The 22,014-nt window shown below is 43.0% G+C and overlaps 1 protein-coding gene across 1 annotated transcript; it reads left to right on the top strand.

Moving 5' to 3' along the window:
* Positions 1 to 4,554: 4,554 nt before the first annotated feature.
* Positions 4,555 to 20,718, top strand: cand1 (cullin-associated and neddylation-dissociated 1). Its single transcript, XM_056367891.1, has 26 exons — positions 4,555 to 4,842; positions 10,308 to 10,383; positions 10,507 to 10,574; positions 10,808 to 10,962; positions 11,336 to 11,459; positions 11,558 to 11,645; positions 11,736 to 11,904; positions 11,997 to 12,102; positions 12,235 to 12,380; positions 12,853 to 13,004; positions 13,105 to 13,245; positions 14,055 to 14,196; positions 14,832 to 15,040; positions 15,119 to 15,287; positions 15,382 to 15,471; positions 15,802 to 15,955; positions 16,044 to 16,281; positions 16,416 to 16,604; positions 16,700 to 16,843; positions 17,025 to 17,160; positions 17,270 to 17,446; positions 17,872 to 17,967; positions 18,116 to 18,285; positions 18,359 to 18,523; positions 19,200 to 19,307; positions 19,401 to 20,718. The coding sequence occupies exons 1-26, from the start codon at positions 4,775 to 4,777 to the stop codon at positions 19,623 to 19,625; spliced, it is 3,705 nt and encodes a 1,234-aa protein (XP_056223866.1). The 5' UTR covers positions 4,555 to 4,774; the 3' UTR covers positions 19,626 to 20,718.
* The last annotated feature ends 1,296 nt before the right edge of the window (positions 20,719 to 22,014 follow it).

Below are 22,014 nucleotides of genomic sequence, written 5' to 3'. Positions count from 1 at the left end.
TGTGTGTGTGTGTGTGGGTGATTCATTATTTAGCAGAGGATAATATGCTCAATATAGCTCTTAACACACACACACACATAGCGATGTAGAGCTCCATACACTTGCATTTGATTCTGTCTCTTTCAGTTGAGCTCATTCTGTAAACAGGAAGTAGCTCTCTGAGGTTTTTGAGCAGACACACCTGCGGCAGGTGAAGCAGGTGATGGTTCATACCAGGCGGATATGATCAAATCAACTCAGCTTTATTTAAACAGCCCTTTAAACACAATGCAGTTGATCCAGAATGCTTTAGAACACAGAAAAAAAGGGACTCAGCCTGTCTGTGCCCGTGGTCACATGACGAGGTCAGACACAGTTTAAAGCCTTTTAAGTTGTTTCCAAAAGTCATCAATAGACTGAGATAATCGAATAGAAAGAGGAAGGGAGTAGCATTTGGGGGCAAGTAGTGAGATGCAGCAGGGGACAGGAATGCTACTTCAACTACATGGTCTAATACTCAAATACTGTACTTAACCTTTTCACGCAGGTGGAGGAGTTGATGCTCATCTCCACAGGTGAACATACATCCTGTCAGGAGGAGAAGCTCAGTGAGCTCTCTACCAGGCCAGAGACAGAAAGTGAACCTGTCAAGTCTCTGTCAGAACAGGTGTTCGGAGTTTGTATTATACTTTATAACCGAGCTCCAGAAGAAACTGAGTGAGTAGCTGAAGCAACAAAGAAGAGACATCCATCAGCTGAAAAGGTGAGAGAGGATCCAGAGCTGAGGTCTGAGTCTTCATGTTCCTTCCTGTGTCAGCATCAGTTTCCTCCCTCACTCAGGTGAATTGGACGCTCTAAACTTCCCCCAATTAATTATCATTCAAGCCCCATCCAGTCTAAAGGTCTCTGTCCATGTGTAGTGTGATTATAGATCAGCTGTAGCTTCTATATTAATACTGTGAAAGTATCAAAGCCTCAGTCCACAGAGAAATGCACACAGCCTGTATTCAGAAACTGAGCCTTAAAACCAGCCGTCAGGACTTCTGTAACTTTGTGATGTCACAACAAAGCAGTCACCAAGCCCCGCCCACCTGGACCCACCATCCAAACCTTGCAGGATTTGGTTTCTCTGAGTGTTTTTACCTGAAATCTGATATATTTTTATTGGATCACTCAGAAAACAGTCAGCCAATCAGAAGAGAGGATCAGAGCCTCCTCTCTCCTGATTGGCTCACAGACCTGTTGTTACTAGAGCTCCAGAGAGAAGCCTGAGAGAGGAGATGTAAAACTACACTGAGATGGTTTTTATATTTTCTGATGGATCAACACTTCAAAATAAAACACAGAAGAAGAAGAAAATATGGACATTTAAATAAAAGGAAATAAAAACATTTCAAAATAAAAGTGTAGCTGTATTTTGTAGAAAAAACACATAAACCTAAATGAAATAAAACCTAAAAACACTCATTGTTCACAATATAATGTAGCCACTATATTTATCCATTTTATTTGGCTGTCATAATTTATAATAAAAATCCCAGGATGTGAGGTCACATTTTGTGGTCAAAAGGACACAACAAATTAATTTAAACTTCCTCTGATGAAAATCAAGTGTTTAACAATGTTGACATTCGTATGTTATTATAATAATATTTAATAATGATAATAGAAAACTGAGAAATTGATTTATTGAGCACAAAATAGATTTTAGTTTGCCCAGGTTAGGGTATTATTTGCTCAAAAATATTTTTTCTTCAAATGTAATTTGTGTGTTTGCAAAATGTATTTGTCTGTGCACAAAAAGTCCCACTGTGGCTCAGGAATGAGGCACAAAATAATTACTTTTACAGTAATTACTATAAATGTTTGCTTAGAATATAAACTACAATCATGGTTTCCCTTTTACTGATATTCAGTTTGTGATATGCAAATGTTTGTGTTTGTCTATTTTACATTCAGGCCAGTAAATGTCACACTGTTCACATGAAGCATCGAGAAATGAACATTTTCTCGAACCACTTTACTGAGAAAGTAAATTCAAAGCCTCTGACTCTTTCGGACTTACCTCCGGCACCGGGCAGTGGATTTCTTTGTGTAGACAGCATGGACCATGGACTGTTCTCAGAGCCAGGCATGAGCCAACTGCGACCTTCCTGCTTTTTGTCTTCCATATTTAAAGCAAAGTCGGTGCTCAGTGCATTAAAGCCGTCTGATTTACAAAACCGTCACAGGTACGAAAAGTTTCTGCATTTGTTTGTTCCCCACTTTACTTTTCTTCTGCTGTTATTCACATTATTCTGGCAAAGACTCGGCCCGGGTCTGGGCCCAGAGATCCAGCTGAAGTGCAGCCCACCTGGTTTTCTGAGTCCAACTACCCACAACCAGGCCTGAAGCAAGCCACCTGTGCCGGACGGCCATTACTGTTCTGGCGGTGAGCCTGAATGGCATTTGTTAATTTCTTGCTATTTTCCCCATGTCAGCCCTTCACTTAGATGCAGGATGGAATCAGATTATATAACATGCTGTTTTATCAAAAGACACATTTACACAACACAAGTACTCACAAGCAATTTTGACTAAATGACAGGCTTAAATGTCACGTGTTACTCCTGGGCCCACGGACAGTTCAGTCTGAATTATCTGTCCTCAAGATAGAAATCAGAGAGAATCCAAGATTAGCACAAGAGGCTCTGACTCTGTGAAGAATCAACAGATGTGATCTCCAGTAAAATATTGATTAAATGTCAGAAGTGACAAATGAAAATGTGGAATGCAGGAATTGCATTTCTCTTTTTAACTGAGTCAGGCTACTGAAGTTATATAGCTAATAATAATAATAATAACTTAGATTTTTATAACGACTTTCAAGGTACCCAAGGCGCTTTACAGAGTAATAAACACAAAGTAAATAAATAAAACAAACAGAATAAACTGAAATTACTTTGAGCCACTAAGTTCCCTCACTACCCCCGTAATCTACAGGAGCAGTGTAGAGTTCCTCCTAACAGCTGTCATCCAGATGTTGAATTGGATATAAAGCTTAAAATGTCAAACACTCATTTTAGTGTAAGAAATAACACAAACATTTTATAGCCTCACGGCGTCAGAGCCCCATTCATTGTTCTAGAGCAAACTGGGATGACATTGCATATTTTAAAGTTCTTCCTTTGGTTTCTTCTTTAGAGGATATAAATATTCACCAGTTTGTTCTGGGGCACAGGAATAAGAAATGTGAATTCTTAAAAAAAGGGTTGGATTCTCCTTTAAATGCACAATCCATGATTATGTTATAGTGTTTCCTCAAAGCATCTGGAAAAATAAACATGTTAAATGTTAAATATTAAAGTAATTATATAAGCCTATTGGGGGATATTAAGATAATCATGTTGAAAATGAAAATGTAAATCCATGATAGCAATGTCATTTTTCACACGTGTTCTAGGATTACACTGGACTTAACTTGATGAGTAGCAGAGCAGCAGACGCAGTCAGCACGACATCCAGGGACAGATGAGAGGAACTGAGAGAGTGAAAGAAGAAGAGAAGAGGAGGGAATGTGAACAGAGTGATCCGGAGCAGATCAAATAAAATACTGTCTGATAATATTACAGTACATGTCCATGTTGTTTATCCTATGATGCTATTCTTTAAAGAAATGTAATATCATTAGAGTAAATGTTCTTCTGTGATATTCAGTTCAGAGTCGTGAAGACATTTACTCGGCCTTGTTGTGGATCAGTTACAGCAGCGCATATTATTATGGTCTGGATTTAAATGTAGATTTGTCGTCTCAACATTAAATGTGTGAACTCTGCTCCAGCATAGTGTGACGAAAATAGGTGTCAAGATTAGTGATGCTGTTTACGCCAAATTCATTCCCCACATATGTCATGTGAATTCAAAATTGTCACATCAGACAATCTTTGCCTCTTTTTATGTGGCAGTAGTGAAAATTAGTCTTTGTTAAAATCTGTTGTGTTGTGGTTTCAGAATGATGGAGGCAGAGGAGGCTCTGGATGATTGTTTTTCCTGGGCAACTTTCATCTTTTTCCCAAATGATGTTCAAATGGCTTGATACAGTAAACAGTGCACGTAGCTGCAGTGAATGGGGAAAATAATTCCCGGGGGAGCATGTCCCCTGAATATGGCAGTGGTGGTGGGCAGGGCTTAAGGCCTGATCCACAATTTAAATCATGTCTGGAGAGGAACTTAAAAAAAATAAATTAAATAAATTAAAAAATAGCAATTTGAATATGTCAACAAAGAGGAATTTGATGACTAGATAAATCTATTAGATTTTTTTTTAAGGAAAAGGAAACGGATGCTGTTGATGGATTAGAAATAAAGGGATGGAGTAAAACTTTAATAAATAAAGTAAAATTAAAATAAATTAAAAAAAAAAAAACTAAATTAAAGTACAGTAGAGTACAGTACTTTTCATCACGTTTGGTATTGGACATTCGGAGAAAAAAAAGTGTTAAAAATCAAACAAACAGCCCAAATTCTGACCTTTGACCCCGCAGCGTCCAGTCCCGCTAACCCCGCCCCTCTGCGGAGAGAACGGGAGCTCCATTCAAACACACCAAACTCCGCGCCCCGGGATGCGACAGTCGCTGTAGAAGGAGAGAAGGCGGCAGCAGCAGAACCAGAACCAGAACCACACATTTTACCTCAGAAACCCCGACCAGCAGGAGGGTGAAACAGCCAGCAAGAGACACAGTAGTCCGTCAGCCCGCAGCCGGAACACACTCACTGAGCGCAGTCTGCTAGCAGGAGGCTAACGGCTAACACCGACATGGCGAGCGCCTCATACCACATCTCCAACCTGCTGGAGAAAATGACCTCCAGCGACAAGGATTTCAGGTAAAATAAAACCGCAGTAGAGTAAAGTAACAGCCCGGCTCACGTTAATATAGCTCCAACTGTTTTTATGAAGTGTTAAAAACAGTGGCTGGCGCTGTCAGGCCTCATGCTAACAGCTAGCCTGCCACCTGTCTGATCATCGTCACACCGCTAACCAGCTAATTAGTGGTTAACGTTTGCTTTAAACTCGACGACAGCGTTAGTAACCGGCTAGTAACGACGCTACACCTGCAGGTGAGTTGCAGGGAAACGTCGCCAGTGAGCGGTTAGCTTGCGTGTTAGCTGGTTAGCTCTAACTTCTGTCATGCCGCAAGCTAGCGTGATGTCAGCTAACGTCTGAATGTTTACGGTGTCTGCCGGCTATAGGCATTAACACGACAAGTTAGCATGACAGCTAACTGCCTCTCACGCCAACAATGATGTGGTTTGTGGTGGTGTTTCTGCTCACTACTGACATGGTGTTATTTTCTTTTGGAGGGGGCAGAGTGGGTTGGTTCTTTGGAGGGGGGGGGACGACAACAGGTAAACAGACAGGAGCAGGTCAGTGCTGCAGACCATCACTCAATGTAAACAGCATGAATTCAAACAAAATGTGAGGTGTAATTTAAAGTGAGGGGTGCATTTAAATTAAAGTAATGAAATGTAAATAAGGTTGGGGGTAAATGACCTATCAGCTAATGTGACCCATGACAAATCCCTAACCTTCGAAGCAATCAAGATTTGATTCAGAATTGATTATTGATTTAAAACAAATAGCATGTCATTAAAAAGAAAGAAGGGGAAGGTGTACACTCAGCTGCCACTTTAGTAGGAACACCAAGATATAATTAATGCAACAGTCCTTGAGTAACTCCTCTGGCATGAATGTTGTAATGTTCAGTTTGTGTTAAAGGTGGATCATTTTGGAGGATGTAGTTTGTGTTGCTGTTGAACTGTATTGCTTTATGTTGACCAGCGTTCCTATTATTTTATCCACCCCATTCACATCAATCAGAGTAGGTCTAACATCAGACACTGCTCTGTGTGTAATGCCATGAACCACCACAAACTGTAGCTTCCTAAATCACCATTAAGCTGAATTACCACCTTGTGTCACTTTTTTCTGTGGGGAGTTATGACGGGCATTTCTCAATATTTACTTTCATTAACAAACGGAATTAATAATTGATTATCGGATCAATCGACCTTTTCATAATGCCCATTAAACAACCCCCTACTAATGCATTTCCAGTTTAAGTAATGGGGGACAAAAGCCACAGTCCTTTATCTGAAGCATCAGCCATCCAAATGAGTTTAATCCAGTGGATCACCATCAAAGTTAAAGCCTGTTTAATATGAGAGTTCCTCTGTTTGTTGCAGCTCAGCATGGAAACACAAAAACTGTCGTTTTGACAAAACTTTGACGACTGAAGCTTCATAAAAGCTTTGAATTGATTTTGAATGAAAGGACTGTGGATTTTGTATCTCCATCACTTACTCTTTACAGAGATAAAAGTCATTTAATGTCCAGTATAAATGATAACCATCACTGTTTATATGTCCCATGACTATTGTTTTAATTCACACTTGTGAATCTGTCATCAAAGTTACTTTTTCAATTCATTTGTCAGAGTTAACTGCACTAACTTTAAGGCATTGTACAAACTTCCTGTATGAAAATAATAGCGCTGTCGGATATGCACAAAAAATCATATTGTGATTATTTTAGCAGATATTGCTCCTGTGATTTGGATATTGCACTTGGCCATATTGTGATTTCGATTATATTTCAATTAATTGTGGAGCCTTAGAAAATAATTAAACAAAATTAAAATTTTAAATAAAAACAGGAGTAGGTTTGTGTCCGTCCTGGATTAAAGGGGAAATAAAGCCGAAGTCCGGCAGCATCAGCACCACCGTTGTCGTAACTCGGTGCAGGTGCTTTTTTGAAAGAAACTGGACTTAATTGGAGTTATTTTCTTGTGGTTGAAGTTTTTTCAAAGTGCTGCAGTATGTGTTGTTCAGCCCGTCTCGTTTGTTAGTGATAGAGTTCACTGCTCTGCTCCATCAACGTCTGTCGGTGACGTGCTACGAAATATTAACAGAATTCTTCTCCTTTGTCTCGCAAATCCAATTATTGAGTCGTTAAATCTAAAAAGGAGCCAAATTCTTCCCTGTTTTGTAGATGGACTGTTTCATAACCTCTACAGTGTGCTGCACTCTGCCTCACAATTGAGTTCTACCTTTTTGGCTCCATTAACAAAATGTTATTAACTGATGTTATTCCAGAAATAGATTTTTACTATTTCTGCGTCGATGTGAAATGGTGGAAGATACGAAATATGATTCATCTGTGAATATTTCCTTTTTTGTCACTCACCTCTGCTTGGTGTACATGAGGTTGGTTTGATAGTATTTTATGTAATTTGAGTCTTTTTGAATCCAGTATTGAATCTATCACATTTAGCTTTGATGATTTATCAATAACTAAAGTCATGAATAAGAAGAAGTGACAGATTCAGCTCAGAGAGGAGATCAGCTGTCGTCGAAGCCAGAGAACTAAAGCTGTGAAATGAATCAACATTAACAGTAATGAGGTTAGCTCCAGCAGAAGATCTGAAATGTTGATCGATTGATATTGATTGTTATAACACAGTGAAGTAACAGCTGGAACAAATCATGCAAGGTGCACAGCGGTGGCTCATGTATGTGCGGCATGGAGATGAATGTAGATCGGAGGGTGTGGTGATTGATAGATACACTGTCAGCCAATCACGTCACTCTGAAACTGTTCAGCCAATCACAGTGAAGCACAGTGATCACTTCTTAAACCGCAACAGAGTTTGTTTCATAATGTTTTTCAAGCATAAAACAATAACAATTTTTTTTAAATTATTAATTGAAAATGAGGCTCTGATGAAACAGACTTAATGAGCTCTGGTGATCAAACGTCTCCCGAGTTAAAACTGCTGTTAAATCAGTTTTATTGAAACATATTTGTCTCTGTCTTCAGTTTATTCTCTGATCCTGAAACTATTAACTGATTAATCGATTAGTTGATCAACATTAAATTAATCTTATCTATGAATCGTTTAAATTTTATGTAATTTTTAAACAAACATGTTGTTTCCAGTTATTTTGTGACAGTAACCTGGATGTTTTTGGCTTTAACACAAAACAAAACATGAAAAGCATTTTTCAGTTTTCAGGACAAACAGTAATTGACTGAAGTTGGAAATAATCAACAGGAAGTAGAAGCTCATTTTTGGTCTGAGCTTGTCAGTTATGACACTGGTATAATCACATTAAATATCAAATACCTCACTAAGAGTTATTTTCCTTATTGATGAATCTGTCAGTTATTTTCTTGATAAATAGAATCTTAATTGTTTTGTCGATGAAATGTCAGAAAAAACTGTCACTGTTTCTCTTCACATCGTTTGATTTGACCAAACCAATAAAACTAAAATCACATTATGTTTAATTTAATATCATAAAGATAAAAGCAGGATAAGCAGCAGATCTTCATAGACATAAAAAAACATGGATTCATTTCAACCTGAAACAACAACAGAGACAAAATAAACCTTTTCCTGTGTCTTTATATTAAAATGTTTTTACACCTATTTTTATGAACTGATCCAAACTGAACTGGAAACTGGATTTTAATTTTAATATTTTAAACAAGTAATCACTGATCAGAATCAAAAATAGCGCTGCAGCTGCATTAAGATTGCTGTTTGTTCTGCCAATATTTCATCAATGAAAGGAATTAATTGTTTGGTTTGTGTCACATTTCATCGGTTTAAAACCCCAAAAACATTCAGTTCATTATCGTGAGACCAAGAAGAGCAGCAAATGAAAAATGACTGAAATGATTATTGGATTTTCAGAATAGTTTCTAACTAATTAACAATTAATCAAATTGATCATTGCAGCTGTGGATTTTAAAACATACACTCGAATCATCATGTAATACATTCATGTAGGAAATGACCCGTAATCAGTGTGGTGATGATGATTTGATCGTACTGCCTAATATATAAAATAATAATGTGTATTAGTGACATGTTGAAACTGAAGGAGCGAACAGTTCAGTCCTTTCCAAAAAAAAAAAAAAAACTCATTTAACAGACGAGTTTCAGCCTCCAGTCGAAACTGCTCGAGGACGTTGGCAGCACAACTAATCACTTCATCACTCCTGACAGCAGCAGCCACCCCCCCACCCCACTCTCTCCTCTCTCCTCTCTCTACAAGAAACCCGTGAAATTGTGAGACTTGTCGGGATCCGGCCTCGTCGCTGTGTTAAAAAAAAAAATAAATAAAATTTGCCGCTGACCCTGAACGAGCGAGGCTGAAAGAGTCGTTTCAATCCTGATCTGAGAGCTTCTGTATCTGCAGAGACATAATTACACTTTCTGTTTAGGTGACGCCGTCTCCGCTGCGGAGTTCACAGCAGATTTCCTCAGTGCGGAGCTATTCAGCTGTCAAACACATCCAACTGCTTCTCAGTTCATTTTAATGTGGGTCTGTGCAGCTGCAGCTTCAGAGGATTGGACATGGTGTCAGCAGATAAAACTCAGAACTAAAGCTGCAGAAATCAGATCAGGGTGGAAGTTAAAGAAGTCGCTCTCAGTGTTTTTACCATCCTCTGACCCTCACAGGCCACAGACGCACCGCTACGTTTTCATTTTGAAACAGCCGTTCAGACCAGCACCTGAAAACACACACACACACACCTGAGCAATTATACACTGAGCATGTGCGAGCCGGTGTAAACAGGAAGCAGATTGTCTTCTCTGAAGTTGATTAGTTGCAAAAAACATTAAATACGTTTACAGAAACAGTGAAAACAGTTCGTCTTTTTACTATTAAAACAAAAACAGATAGCGGTTTGTTTGTTGTTTTTTGTTTCCCTGTTTCTACGTAGTAATCAGGAAAGAGGCTGTTTAGGATTTTGTTTTTTTCTCATTTCAAAACGAATCTTTATTGGCCGCCAAGTAAACGGACCTAGCAGCCGTGCCTCTGAAGTGGAGTCGTGCTTTAGCCCCGTGCTCAGGCTTCCAGGCTCCAACAGGCTCCACCCATCAGAGGCATCAGATGGCGAAGGTCAATCTGTAGTTTTATTTGTGCTCTGGACATTAACGTGATGGTTCAGGTTTCCAGTTAAAAATGCCAACAGAAAAAAAAGTTTCAGTTTAAGTGTTCGCTTTATTTTGAAAATTGTCAACACTTTATCTGCCGTCAAACACGCCTTTACTTTGGAACTACTTTTTTTCAACCGTTGATGAACCGTATCCCTACGCACAAATACACTGGACTCTGTCATGGCGGGAAAACGTCCTTGTTCAGCTCCATGTAAACAGATCTGGTTCAGTGTCAGTACTCAGACTAAGTGTGACTCTTTGTTTCTAATTGATCGATTTGATTGATCACCATCCGAGTTTGATCAGGTTCAAACAATAAACTTTTATGTCTCTCTGCAGGTTTATGGCCACGAACGACCTGATGACAGAGCTACAGAAAGACTCAATCAAACTGGACGACGACAGCGAGAGGAAGGTTGGTTCATACTGGTTCATACTGGTTCATACTGGTTTACCAAAGATGAGTTTATGAAGTTTAAACTGGATTAAAGCTGTTTGTACCTGGGAATTGATTGATCGATTGATGATTGATTGACAGGTGGTGAGGATGATTCTCAAACTGTTGGAAGACAAGAATGGAGAAGTTCAGAATCTGGCTGTCAAATGGTAAAAAAAACACATTAGAAAATTTGCATCTGTTAGGTGTGTTTGTTTTGTCTTAATCTGTTTTTAATGATCTGTTAATCAATATTTTTTCAAATTATATTTCTGTTTTGTCTTGATTTTTTTATTTATTTTTTTTTTTTTCAAAGTAACTTTTATTTCCTGCGCTGCGGTTTCGTAGTTCCTGTTTTCGTCCTCATGCTGTTTTCAAACTGTGGGTGCGCTTGTTTCGTCAGCCTGGGGCCCCTGGTCAGTAAGGTGAAGGAGTACCAGGTGGAGACGATCGTGGACACGCTGTGCACCAACATGTTGTCGGACAAAGAACAACTCAGAGACATTTCCTCCATCGGACTGAAGACTGTGATCGGAGAGTTACCGCCCGCCTCCAGTGGTAAATACTACTAATACTGTAATACCTGTGTACTACACACACGACTGATGGTACAACTACTACAAGTACTGCAGTTAGGGCTGTTACATTTAGGACTGCCACCTTCTTCTACTGCTATAAATACTACAAATACTTCTGATACTGTGATCACTGTTGTGTTAGTACCAGTTCATGTTCAGATAGATACAAATACTGCTGATAGTAAATATGTTACTGTAGTTACTACAAGTATTTACAGTTACTACAAGTTTTTGTCAAGCAGTGAGTTTACATCAGCAACTAGTAACTGAGCTTCTGTGTCTCCTCGCCTTCTTTTGTCTACCTGTCTCCCTCTCTCTCTCTGTCCGTCTCTCTCCACCTGTCTCTCTCTCAGGCTCTGCTTTAGCCGCCAGTGTTTGTAAGAAGATAACGGGTCGTCTCACGAGCGCCATCGCCAAACAGGAGGACGTCTCTGTGCAGCTGGAGGCGCTCGACATCATGGCCGACATGCTCTGCAGGTAAAGCATCTGTCTGTCTGTCTGTCTGTCTGTCTGTTCTTGTAATCTGGTCTTGAACTAAAATCATCTTACCTGTCTGTCTCTCTGTGTCTTTGCAGACAGGGAGGTCTGCTGGTGAATTTCCACCCCTCCATCCTCAGCTGTCTCCTCCCCCAGCTCACCTCCCCCAGACTGGCTGTCAGAAAGGTGCGTCTCACCCTGTAACCCCCGCCTGTCCAGATTCACCTGTGACAGGTGTGTGGTTGTTCACAGCTGTTGCTCTGTGCTGTTTTTCAGAGGACCATCATGGCTCTGGGACACCTGGTGATGTCCTGTGGGAACCTGGTCTTCATCGACCTGATCGAACACCTGCTGACGGAGCTGGGGAGGAACGACAATATGTCCACCACCAGGACCTACATCCAGTGCACGGCGGCCATCAGCAGACAGGCCGGACATAGGATCGGTGAGACGGGGAGGAGACCATTAATGCGGCGTCCATCTTTGTTTACGGTGCGTCTGTAACGTCTCTGTCCGTCTCTGTCCCTCCGTCCTCAGGAGAGTATCTGGAGAAAATCATTCCTCTGGTGGTGAAGTTCTGCAACGTCGACGATGACGAGCTCAGAGAGTACTGCATCCAGGCCTTCGAGTCCTTCGTCAGGAGGTAACACACACACACACACACACACACACACACACACACACACACACACACACACACACACACACACACACTAAAGTCTATCACAGCTGTAGTAGTTGTTGTTGTTGTTTGATTGTGTGTTTGTGGTTGAAGGTGTCCTAAAGAAGTCTACCCCCACGTTCCCACCGTCATCTCCATCTGTCTGCGTTACCTGACCTACGACCCCAACTACAACTTCGACGATGAAGACGAGGACGACAACGCCATGGACGCAGAGCAGAACGACGAAGACTACCAAGGTACTGAGAGACGCCACTGTGATCCAGACTGAAATATCTGGACCATTATTTAATGGATTGATATGAAATGTTTTTTATTGATCAGTTGATTCTGTTTTCCTTTTTGAGAAGAAGTTTAACTGGAAAAATGAATCGATCATCAAAATAATCAGTAATTAATTTTCTGTCGATCGATTTATCAGCTAATTGTTTCAGTTGTGAGAGAATGTAAATGTGTTGATCCTCACAGATTTAGCTGAACATTGGCAGCTGTTGGTTTAGTGTCTCTGGGTGTTCTGGTGCATTGTGGGTAATGTTTATGTTAAAACCGGATCTTCACGTGATTTTAGCTTCGATTTTCTTTTTGTCCAAATTTAATCTGAAGATGAAGGATTATAATAATGACTCTCTCTCTCTCTCTCTCTCTCTCTCTCTCTCTCTCTCTCTCTCTCTCTCTCTCTCTCTCTCTGTCTCCGTCCCTCTGTCTGTCCAGGCAGTGATGATGAGTACAGCGATGACGACGACATGAGCTGGAAGGTTCGGCGGGCGGCGGCGAAGTGTTTGGACGCCGTCGTGTCGACACGTCACGAGATGCTGCCGGAGTTTTACCGCTCAGTCTCTCCTGCACTCGTCTGTCGCTTCAAGGTACGACACACCTCCATCACTCCATCATGTCTTTACTATTGATCGACCTAATCCCGACTTGACGACCTGACGTATGACATCACCACCCGTGTGTCTCCAGGAGCGAGAGGAGAACGTGAAGGCGGACGTTTTCCACGCCTACCTGTCGCTGCTCAAACAGACCAGACCGGCTCAGAGCTGGTTGGCCGATCCAGACGCCATGGAGCAGGGAGACACGCCGCTGACGATGCTGCAGAGCCAGGTGACATCACGACCTCTGACGTCTATCAATTAGTCAAATCACCAGAACAATAATCAGCGGCAACTTTGATAATAGATTATTGATTTCATTTAATGAGCAAAAAAGATTCTGAAATGTGCAGATTTACCTGCTTCTGTTTGTTTTCCATCAGTGAACTGAATACGTTTTCTCTGACAGACTAATTGATTAACCAATTACTTTGTTCATTACTTAATTCATCAATAATGAAAACGATCGTTAGATGTAAAATTTGTAACTTTCTGTGCTCATGTCTTTGTTTGGTGAAATCACTTCCCAATAGTTGTTTATAGGTTGTTTGTTAATGGTCGAGCTGAAACAATGAGTTGATTAATTGATCATTTATTTCATCGTCATTTTTTAAAGCAAAAAATAACTAAATGCTTCAGGTTTCAATATTTGTGTCTGTTGGTCGGGAACAAACCATCTGAAGATCAGTGTGGATCTTTTTATTTTCTCCACTTTTATAGAGAAAATAAATTGATAAAATTACTGGTAGATTAATTGATCATGAAAACAAGGAATATTTTTAGTAGTTGAATCAAACTGGATTCTGTAATAAATATTGATACAGCAGATGGCGCTGTTGCTGTGGTCTGGTTGTTGTGACGCAGACAGGAAACCCTGAGCATCCTGCACCATCGACCACAGACAACAACAACTCGCTCTCTCTCTCACCCTCTCTCACCCTCTCACCCTCTCTCACCCTCTCACCCTCTCTCACCCTCTCACCCTCTCACCCTCTCTCACCCTCTCACCCTGTCTCTGTGAATGTCTCTCGCCTGCTGCAGGTTCCCATGATCGTCAAAGCTCTTCACAAGCAGCTGAAGGAGAAAAGTGTGAAAACTCGTCAGTGTTGTTTCAACATGTTGACGGAGCTGGTGAACGTCCTGCCTGGAGCACTGACTCAGCACATCCCAGTACTAATACCTGGTAATACTACAGTGCTACAAATACTACAGTGCTACAAATACTACGGCTACTGTAGTATTATTGTATTATTATAATTAAACTTTCAGCAGCTGTGGAATCAGTGAGTTTCTCACCTGATTTGACGACTTTAAAGACTCGTGGTCTCGTCTCCTCTGAGGAGAATCTGTTAGATTTAGACTTCTGTTCATAACTTCAGTTCCTTCATGGAAAGTTTTTAACATCAGAGGTAGATTTAGAAGCAACAATGATGTGACGATAACAGATTAGAAAATGAAGTTTAACAAATGAAGTTTAATGTTCAAATGTAGATGGTTTGAAAAGTTTTTATTTATAAATGAACTTGAGTGAAAACTTAAATCAGAAAAGTAGAATCAGTATCTGCCTTTAAAGCAGCTCCAGTTCTCGGTTCTTCAGGTTCTTGGCAGATAAGTTGTTCCACCGTCTCTGAGAACCTCTTTAGATTCAGACTGACTCTGATTGAATCTGGTTGAGGAAGGTGAATCTGCATCTTGACACAGTTATGTGTTTAAATCTATAATTGACTTGATGTAAATAGTTATTTGCTGATGTCATGGATATGTAAATGAGTGGGTGGGGCCTCAGTGTCAGTTATAATCAGTGTCTTTGTTTTTCAGGCATCATCTTCTCTCTGAACGATAAGTCGAGCAGCTCCAACCTGAAGATCGACGCCTTGGCCTGCCTCCACGTCATCATGGTCACGCATCCCGCTCACGCCTTCCACGCCCACGTCCCCGCCCTCGTCCCGCCCGTGGTGGCCTGCGTAGGAGACCCCTTTTACAAGATCACCTCTGAGGCTCTGCTCGTCACTCAGCAGCTCGTCAAGGTGAGAGACGAACCCACGAACGGCTTCATCACATCACACGTCACACGAAGATGATTGTAATGATTCTGTCCTCTCCAGGTGATCCGACCTCTGGACAACCTATCGGAAGGCTCGGATAGCTTCGACCCCTCCCCCTACATCAACGACCTGTTCACCTGTACGATCAAACGCCTGAAAGCCGCCGACATTGATCAGGAGGTCAAAGAGCGAGCCATCTCCTGCATGGGACAGATCATCTGTAACCTAGGTAACCACCGCCCGTCAGTCACGGCGACATGACGTCACCTGCTGATGTTTCCACTCTCTGATTGGTTCTCTTTACTTCCTGTTGTGTTGTCCAGGCGACCGGCTGCCCACCGAGCTCCCGGGAACGCTGCTGATCTTCTTAGAACGCCTCAAGAACGAGATCACGAGACTGACGACAGTGAAAGGTGCAGTGCATGCTGGGAGTCACGACTCACCGAGAAACTTAATCAGCCGTTAATGTTTCATTACGTCTGCTGGGAAAAAGTTTAATTCTTTCTTTTCATTCTTTTGAACAAAATGTCTCAGTGACGCCTCAAAGGAATTTCAAACATTCACTAGGACTCAAGGAGGAACTGGTCAGATTTTAGGGGTCAAAAGTCAAAGGGTTAGGGTCTTGGTGACCTCACAAAACACTGTTTTATGAACGCAATATCTACAAGTTCTAGTTTCTGCTTTTACTTTCCAGTTTCCTGTCAGGAGGTTTGAGCTTTTCAGTGTGTGTGTGTGTGTTGCAGCTTTGACGCTGATCGCTGGCTCGCCACTGAAAATCGATCTGAGGCCGGTTCTCCCCGACGCCGTTCCCATCCTCGCCTCCTTCCTCCGCAAGAACCAGCGAGCCCTGAAACTCTGCACGCTCGCTGCTCTGGACATCCTGCTCAGAAACTACAGGTAACACACACACACACACACACACACCTGTAAGACCACACATTCACCTTTTCCTTCTGCCCGTGACACTGCGACGTGTTTGTTTCAGCTCTGCGGTGACTCCGGTCATGGTGGACGCCGTCCTGGCCGAGCTGCCTCCCCTCATCTCGGAGAGCGACATGCATGTGTCTCAGATGGCGCTGAGCTTCCTGTCCACGCTGGCGGTGACTCACCCATCCTCGCTGGGTCAGCTGAGCGGAGGAAACATCCTCCAGCAACTCATCGCGCTGGTTCGATCCCCGCTGCTGCAGGGCGGGGCGCTCGCCGCCATGCTGGACTTCTACCAGGTACAACAGGAAGTTTTCAGAGCGGTCTGATTCAGGTTTTAATGAACATGTGTTTCATCAGTAGTAACTGTGTGTGTGTGTGTGTGTGTGTGTGTGTGTGTTGTGTGTGTGTGTGTGTGTGTGTGTGTGTTCAGGCTCTCGTGGCGACAGAAACTCCTGGTCTGGGCTACATGGACCTGCTGAGGATGCTGACCGGTCCGGTTTACTCCCAGAGTGCCGCTCTGCCTCACAAACAGGCGTACTGCTCCATCGCCAAGTGTGTCGCTGCTCTGACCAGAGCCTGTCCCACGGAGGGACCGGCTGTGGTGGGACAGTTCATCCAGGTGAGCTACCTGTCCCACGCAGAGATGCTGCAGCTCAACGTGACTGTCCTCTGTCCTGAACAGGTTCATATAAAACTCCCGTTTTGTCTCGACAGGACGTGAAGAACAGCCGCTCCACAGACTCCATCAGGCTGCTTGCTCTGCTCTCATTGGGCGAGGTGGGACACCATGTGGACCTCAGCAGCCAACCAGAGCTGAAGACGGTCATACTGGACGCCTTCTCCTCCTCCAGTGAAGAGGTAACACCTGTCTGGGTTTGGTTTTATCGTCTCTAATGACAGATTGATCATCAAGTCATCAGTTACAGGACCATCAGCAGGTGATATAGAGTTACAGTAGGTTTTAACCTCTCTCTCTCTCTCTCTCTCTCTCTCTCTCTCTCTCTCTCTCTCTCTCTCTCTCTCTCTCTCTCTCTCTCAGGTGAAGTCTGCAGCCTCCTACGCGTTGGGCAGCATCGCGGTGGGGAATCTTCCAGAGTATCTGCCCTTCGTCCTGCAGGAGATCTCGTCCTCCAAGAGACAGTATCTGCTGCTGCACTCGCTTAAAGAGATCATCAGTAAGAGCAGCACACACACACTCCCTACACCAGTCTGTGTGAGTGTGTGTGTGTGTGGTTTTAATCTGTGTGTGTGTGTGTGTGTGTGTGTGTGTGTGTGTGTGTTCAGGCTCAGCATCGGTGTCCGGCCTGAAGCCGTACGTGGAGTCGGTTTGGTCTCTGCTGCTCAAACACTGCGAGTGTCAGGAGGAGGGAACCAGGAACGTGGTCGCTGAGTGTCTCGGCAAACTGACGCTGATCGACCCCGAGACCCTGCTGCCCCGCCTCAAAGGATACCTGCTGTCAGGTAATCAATAATCCCTGCTGCCCCGCCTCAAAGGATACCTGTTGTCTTGTAATCAAACTGAATAATATTCTGTAAACTCTGGCTCGACTCAAAGACAAGATCAATAAGTATCTGAGCGTGATCAATGAATCTATATGTACAGTGACTTACAGAGACTTCTGCTGTGAGATAATCAATAAGATTATCTGATAGTTGATCAGCTGATCAATTAAAAATCTCTTATCAGACTTATTGATCATTAACGTTTCGTTTTTCTTCCTGGTAACAGAAAATCAAAGCAACAACTCTGACCATTAGGATTGTTGCTTCTTTAAATAAGCCCCGCCCCCATGTTGCTCCTGACCAATCAGACTGCGTCTGTTCGACACACCTGCTGGACCTGAGGCAGACACTGATTTATTGATTTCTGATTGATTCTGTTGCAGGTTCGTCGTACGCCCGGAGCTCCGTGGTAACGGCGGTTAAGTTCACCATCTCTGACCAACCACAGCCGATCGACCCGCTGCTGAAGAACTGCATAGGTAACACACACACTCTCTCTCTCTCTCTCTCTCTCTCTCTCTCTCTCTCTCTCTCTCTCTCTCTCTCTCTCTCTCTCTCTCTCTCTCTCTCTCTCTCTCTCTCTCTGACACACACACTCACAGTCCTGATTGGCTGTTTTTCTCTCAGGTGATTTCCTGAAGACGCTGGAGGACCCGGACCTGAACGTGCGTCGCGTTGCCTTGGTAACGTTTAACTCTGCGGCCCACAACAAACCCAGTCTGATCCGGGAGCTGCTGGACTCGGTTCTACCACAACTCTACAACGAGACCAAAGTCCGGAAGGAGCTGATCCGAGAGGTGAGACACTGACATGAGGACGGGTGGACGGGCGGGTTGAGGTCAGGTTTGTGACGGCGTCCTCTCTGTGCAGGTGGAGATGGGTCCGTTCAAACACACGGTGGACGACGGGCTGGACCTGAGGAAGGCTGCGTTCGAGTGCATGTACACTCTGCTGGACAGCTGCCTGGACCGGCTCGACATCTTCACCTTCCTCAACCACGTCGAGGACGGACTCAAGGACCACTACGACATCAAGGTCTCAGCACAGAACCACAGAACTATAGAACCACGGATCCACGTCTACAGCTGGTTCAACACTGATACAGATGTTCATATATATGTTTGTACAAAGATCGATACAGATAAAAACAATCCAGTTTCCCTCCGTCTTTCACTTCCTGTCAAGTCCGCACGACTACGTTTACATTATAAAACGACAAAAGACAAACAATCTCTGTCCAGATTAACACCTGAAAACACACACATAACTACACTGGGCATGTGCGAGGCGGTGTAAACAGGAAGTAAATTGTCTCCTCTGCAGCTGATAGACAGCAAAGACAGCTGTAGCATTAAAATACAGAATTTAAAATCAACACTACAAAAGATGTAAATCACATTTACAAACAATCTGTCAAAAAGAAAAACAAAAAACTTTACGCCTCAGATGATTTAATTTAAATGGATCCTGCCACCGTATAAGTGTCAGGAGATCCACGCAACAACAAAACAAAAGGTAAAACTTAATTAAAGCACAGTTTGAACTAAAATACATGAACTCAATTTAGAAAACAAACCAGTGAAGTGAGAGCTGTGTGAAAACACTGACATACAAACATTTACAGTAATAAATCAATCAAACATCAGACACTCATTAGAGCTGTTACTGCTGCTGATTTCCCACAATGCACTGAGGTTGTCTGTGTTTTCAGATGCTGACGTTCCTGATGCTGGCCAGGCTGTCGTCCCTGTGCCCCAGTGCTGTTCTGCAGAGACTGGACAGACTGGTGGAGCCGCTGAGAGCCACGTGCACCACCAAGGTACGGCAGCAACATGCTCAATCAGTGTCGCGCGTCGTCATAGGTTGTTTCCGTGACAACGGGTGATGAACTCGTCCTCGTCTGTCTCCGCAGGTGAAGGCCAACTCTGTGAAGCAGGAGTTCGAGAAGCAGGACGAGCTGAAGCGGTCGGCGATGCGAGCCGTCGTCGCCCTGCTGACGATCCCCGAGGCTGAGAAGTCGCCGCTGATGTCAGAGTTCCAGTCCCAGATCTCATCCAATCAAGAGCTGGCGGCCATCTTCGACTCCATCCAGAGGGACTCCAGCTCCGCCAACATGGAGTCCATGGACACCAGCTAAAAAGATGGACAAATCAAATTCCCCACGATGCAACACGGCACCACCCCCCGCTGCTGGAGCGCTAACCCTGCAGCATGTTTCCATGACAACAGGATGCACACAGACACACACACACACACACACACACACACACACACACACTTGTAGTGACACACCCTCTCCTAGCGATTGATCGTTCCATGATGCATTGCACTGAAGTCAGCTGTTGGGAAAGAAAGGAAGAAGACTGATGTACGGCTCACACACACGGACAAAAAGGACAAAAACAAAGAACAAAAAAAGAAGAAAAAAGGAAAAAAAAAAAAGAAGAAATTCCAGAAAAATAAGTTCCATATGAGGCTTGGAAGCTCCTCCTACTTCCTGTTTGTTTTTCTAGCGAGGTCATCTGATTGGTTGATCTCCCTGTTCATCATCATTCTTCTCTTTTTTTTATTTTAATTTTTTTTGTTTTCATAATTCCAGAAAGTTCCACAGGTACTGTAACCTGATTGGCCGCTGCTGAGTGACTGACAGTTGGCGTGTTATAAAAACTGACCAATGGGGGGTAAAAACGGCCTTTCCTGCCTGAGGCTATGGTGACCAATGGGAGAAGGGCTCGCTCTGGTTTTTTGCGAATGACGTAGGCGACCAATAGGATGCTTTGGGGGGTGACGGCGGGTGGGAGGGGTTTTACTGTTTGTGGACCAATCAGCTTCGTTGTTTACCCTAATTCAGTTGACCCGCCCCTTCACTCCTTAGAAAGTAGGGAGGGAGGGAGGAGGAGGGATTATTGGACCAGGTCCCATCTGACCAGACCTGACTGGACCCATGCTGATGACAATACTGTTTGGCTGTTGCCATGGTAACGCTGTACGTGCATAGTACGATGTTTGGATCATTCCGTTTGTTCCCGTGAGTCCGGCCCCAAAACCGGCTCCAGCCAGTTGCCGTCTGGTCAGGACCAGTTCGATTCGCTGTGTCCTGGTCTGGTTGGATCCGGTTTGGTAAAAACGGGACTCGGTCTGGTTTCAGTCAGGCCTGGTCCGGACAGCCCACTGTTGTTTATCGCCCAAGAAAAATAAAAAAAGGTCCATTTCTGCCTGCCTTCATACTCCGACTGTCTCCTCTCTTATTGTGTGTGTGTGTGTGTTCGTCGTATTTCTAGGTTCTGTCTGGAGCTGAACTGGAACCATAAACATCCGGGTTCTGTTCCTGAAGTAAGGAACCTTCATTCAAAATGCCATTGACATTTGTGACGACTCAAAAAACCTGGAAATCCCCAGTGAAATACCTCCACTTTGACATTCATGATCCTCAGAGGATGAATGAGACTGACTGAAGTTTCCTACAGAGCAGAGGTTCATCAACACTCAGCAGTCGCAGCGGCAGCGGCCATGACAGTTTATAGAGGACATTAAGATAGTTTAAAAACTCCAGTTGGTGCAATGTGAGTCAAAAGTCACACAACTTCTCTGAATCATACCTCAGCCAAAAGTAAACACACACACATTACACACATTCTTACATACAGTGTGACTTGCACTTCATGAAACTATCACTATATCTGATGTGCATCACGAATAAATCTCCATAAATCTGCTCAGGAAATGTAGATAAAGGACGTTACTTACGATAGAATTTGCCTGATAATCATCCTGCTTTTAAGTTAAATTCAGTATCAACTGAATCCAGTGACAGATTTTATTTTATTTATTTTGCAACAATTTAAAATATACAGTAAATGTCAAAGAAAACAAACTGCACACAGTGCAGCGAGAGGCGAAAACAAATACAAAATAAACATTAAGAAATAATGTGATTAGATACAAATGATGAGAAACTAATAGATTAAAAATATATAAAATTAACAGCAATGATGTCAATAATATCAAAATGAGAGCCGAGAATGTGGTGTGTGTATGAGCAAAACAAAACTGTGATACATGGAAGAAAAAAGCAGTTAAATGGTCTTTTATTAGCTTTTGTAACATCAACAACAAGTTCTTTGCCAAATTGAGGAATTTAATTCCATAACTTGATCGACCTGAATCTGAAAACTGAAACTCTGCAAGTCTGAACGTCCACAGGTTCATCGCAAAGAGGAAGTGCTAATCTGGCTGCTTTTTTAATGGCGACAGCTGCCAGAATATAAACAACATATATTGTGGCCTGAAGCGTTAAACACTGGTCATCAAACCAGAGTCCAGGCTGAACTGAGCGACGTCGCCTCTCACTGTTTGCAGTAGTTGTAATATATGTTATAGCAGCAGAGGGCGCCAGACTCGGTGTATCGGTGAGGAGAGTCGGTGTCGACTGCAACAAAGAGACTTCACCTTCCCAGAGGGCCGCAGTTTCCACAAGTCGCCCACCTGGATTGTTCAGGGTCGGCTGAGCTTCCACCGCTGTGCTG

This window comes from Seriola aureovittata, chromosome 22, assembly GCF_021018895.1.
Source record: "Seriola aureovittata isolate HTS-2021-v1 ecotype China chromosome 22, ASM2101889v1, whole genome shotgun sequence".
Taxonomy (NCBI): Eukaryota; Metazoa; Chordata; class Actinopteri; order Carangiformes; family Carangidae; genus Seriola; species Seriola aureovittata.
This window is presented reverse-complemented; position numbering and strand designations above follow the sequence as displayed.

What these genes read in the sequence shown, in the direction of transcription:
- cand1 (XM_056367891.1), top strand. Translation starts at nt 4,775, where the DNA reads ATGGCGAGCGCCTCATACCACATCTCCAACCTGCTGGAGAAAATGACC. An exon ending in GTTACCGCCCGCCTCCAGTG is followed by an intron (nt 10,963 to 11,335) that starts GTAAATACTACT and finishes TCTCTCTCTCAG; the next exon opens with GCTCTGCTTTAGCCGCCAGT. An exon ending in ACAGGCCGGACATAGGATCG is followed by an intron (nt 11,905 to 11,996) that starts GTGAGACGGGGA and finishes CTCCGTCCTCAG; the next exon opens with GAGAGTATCTGGAGAAAATC.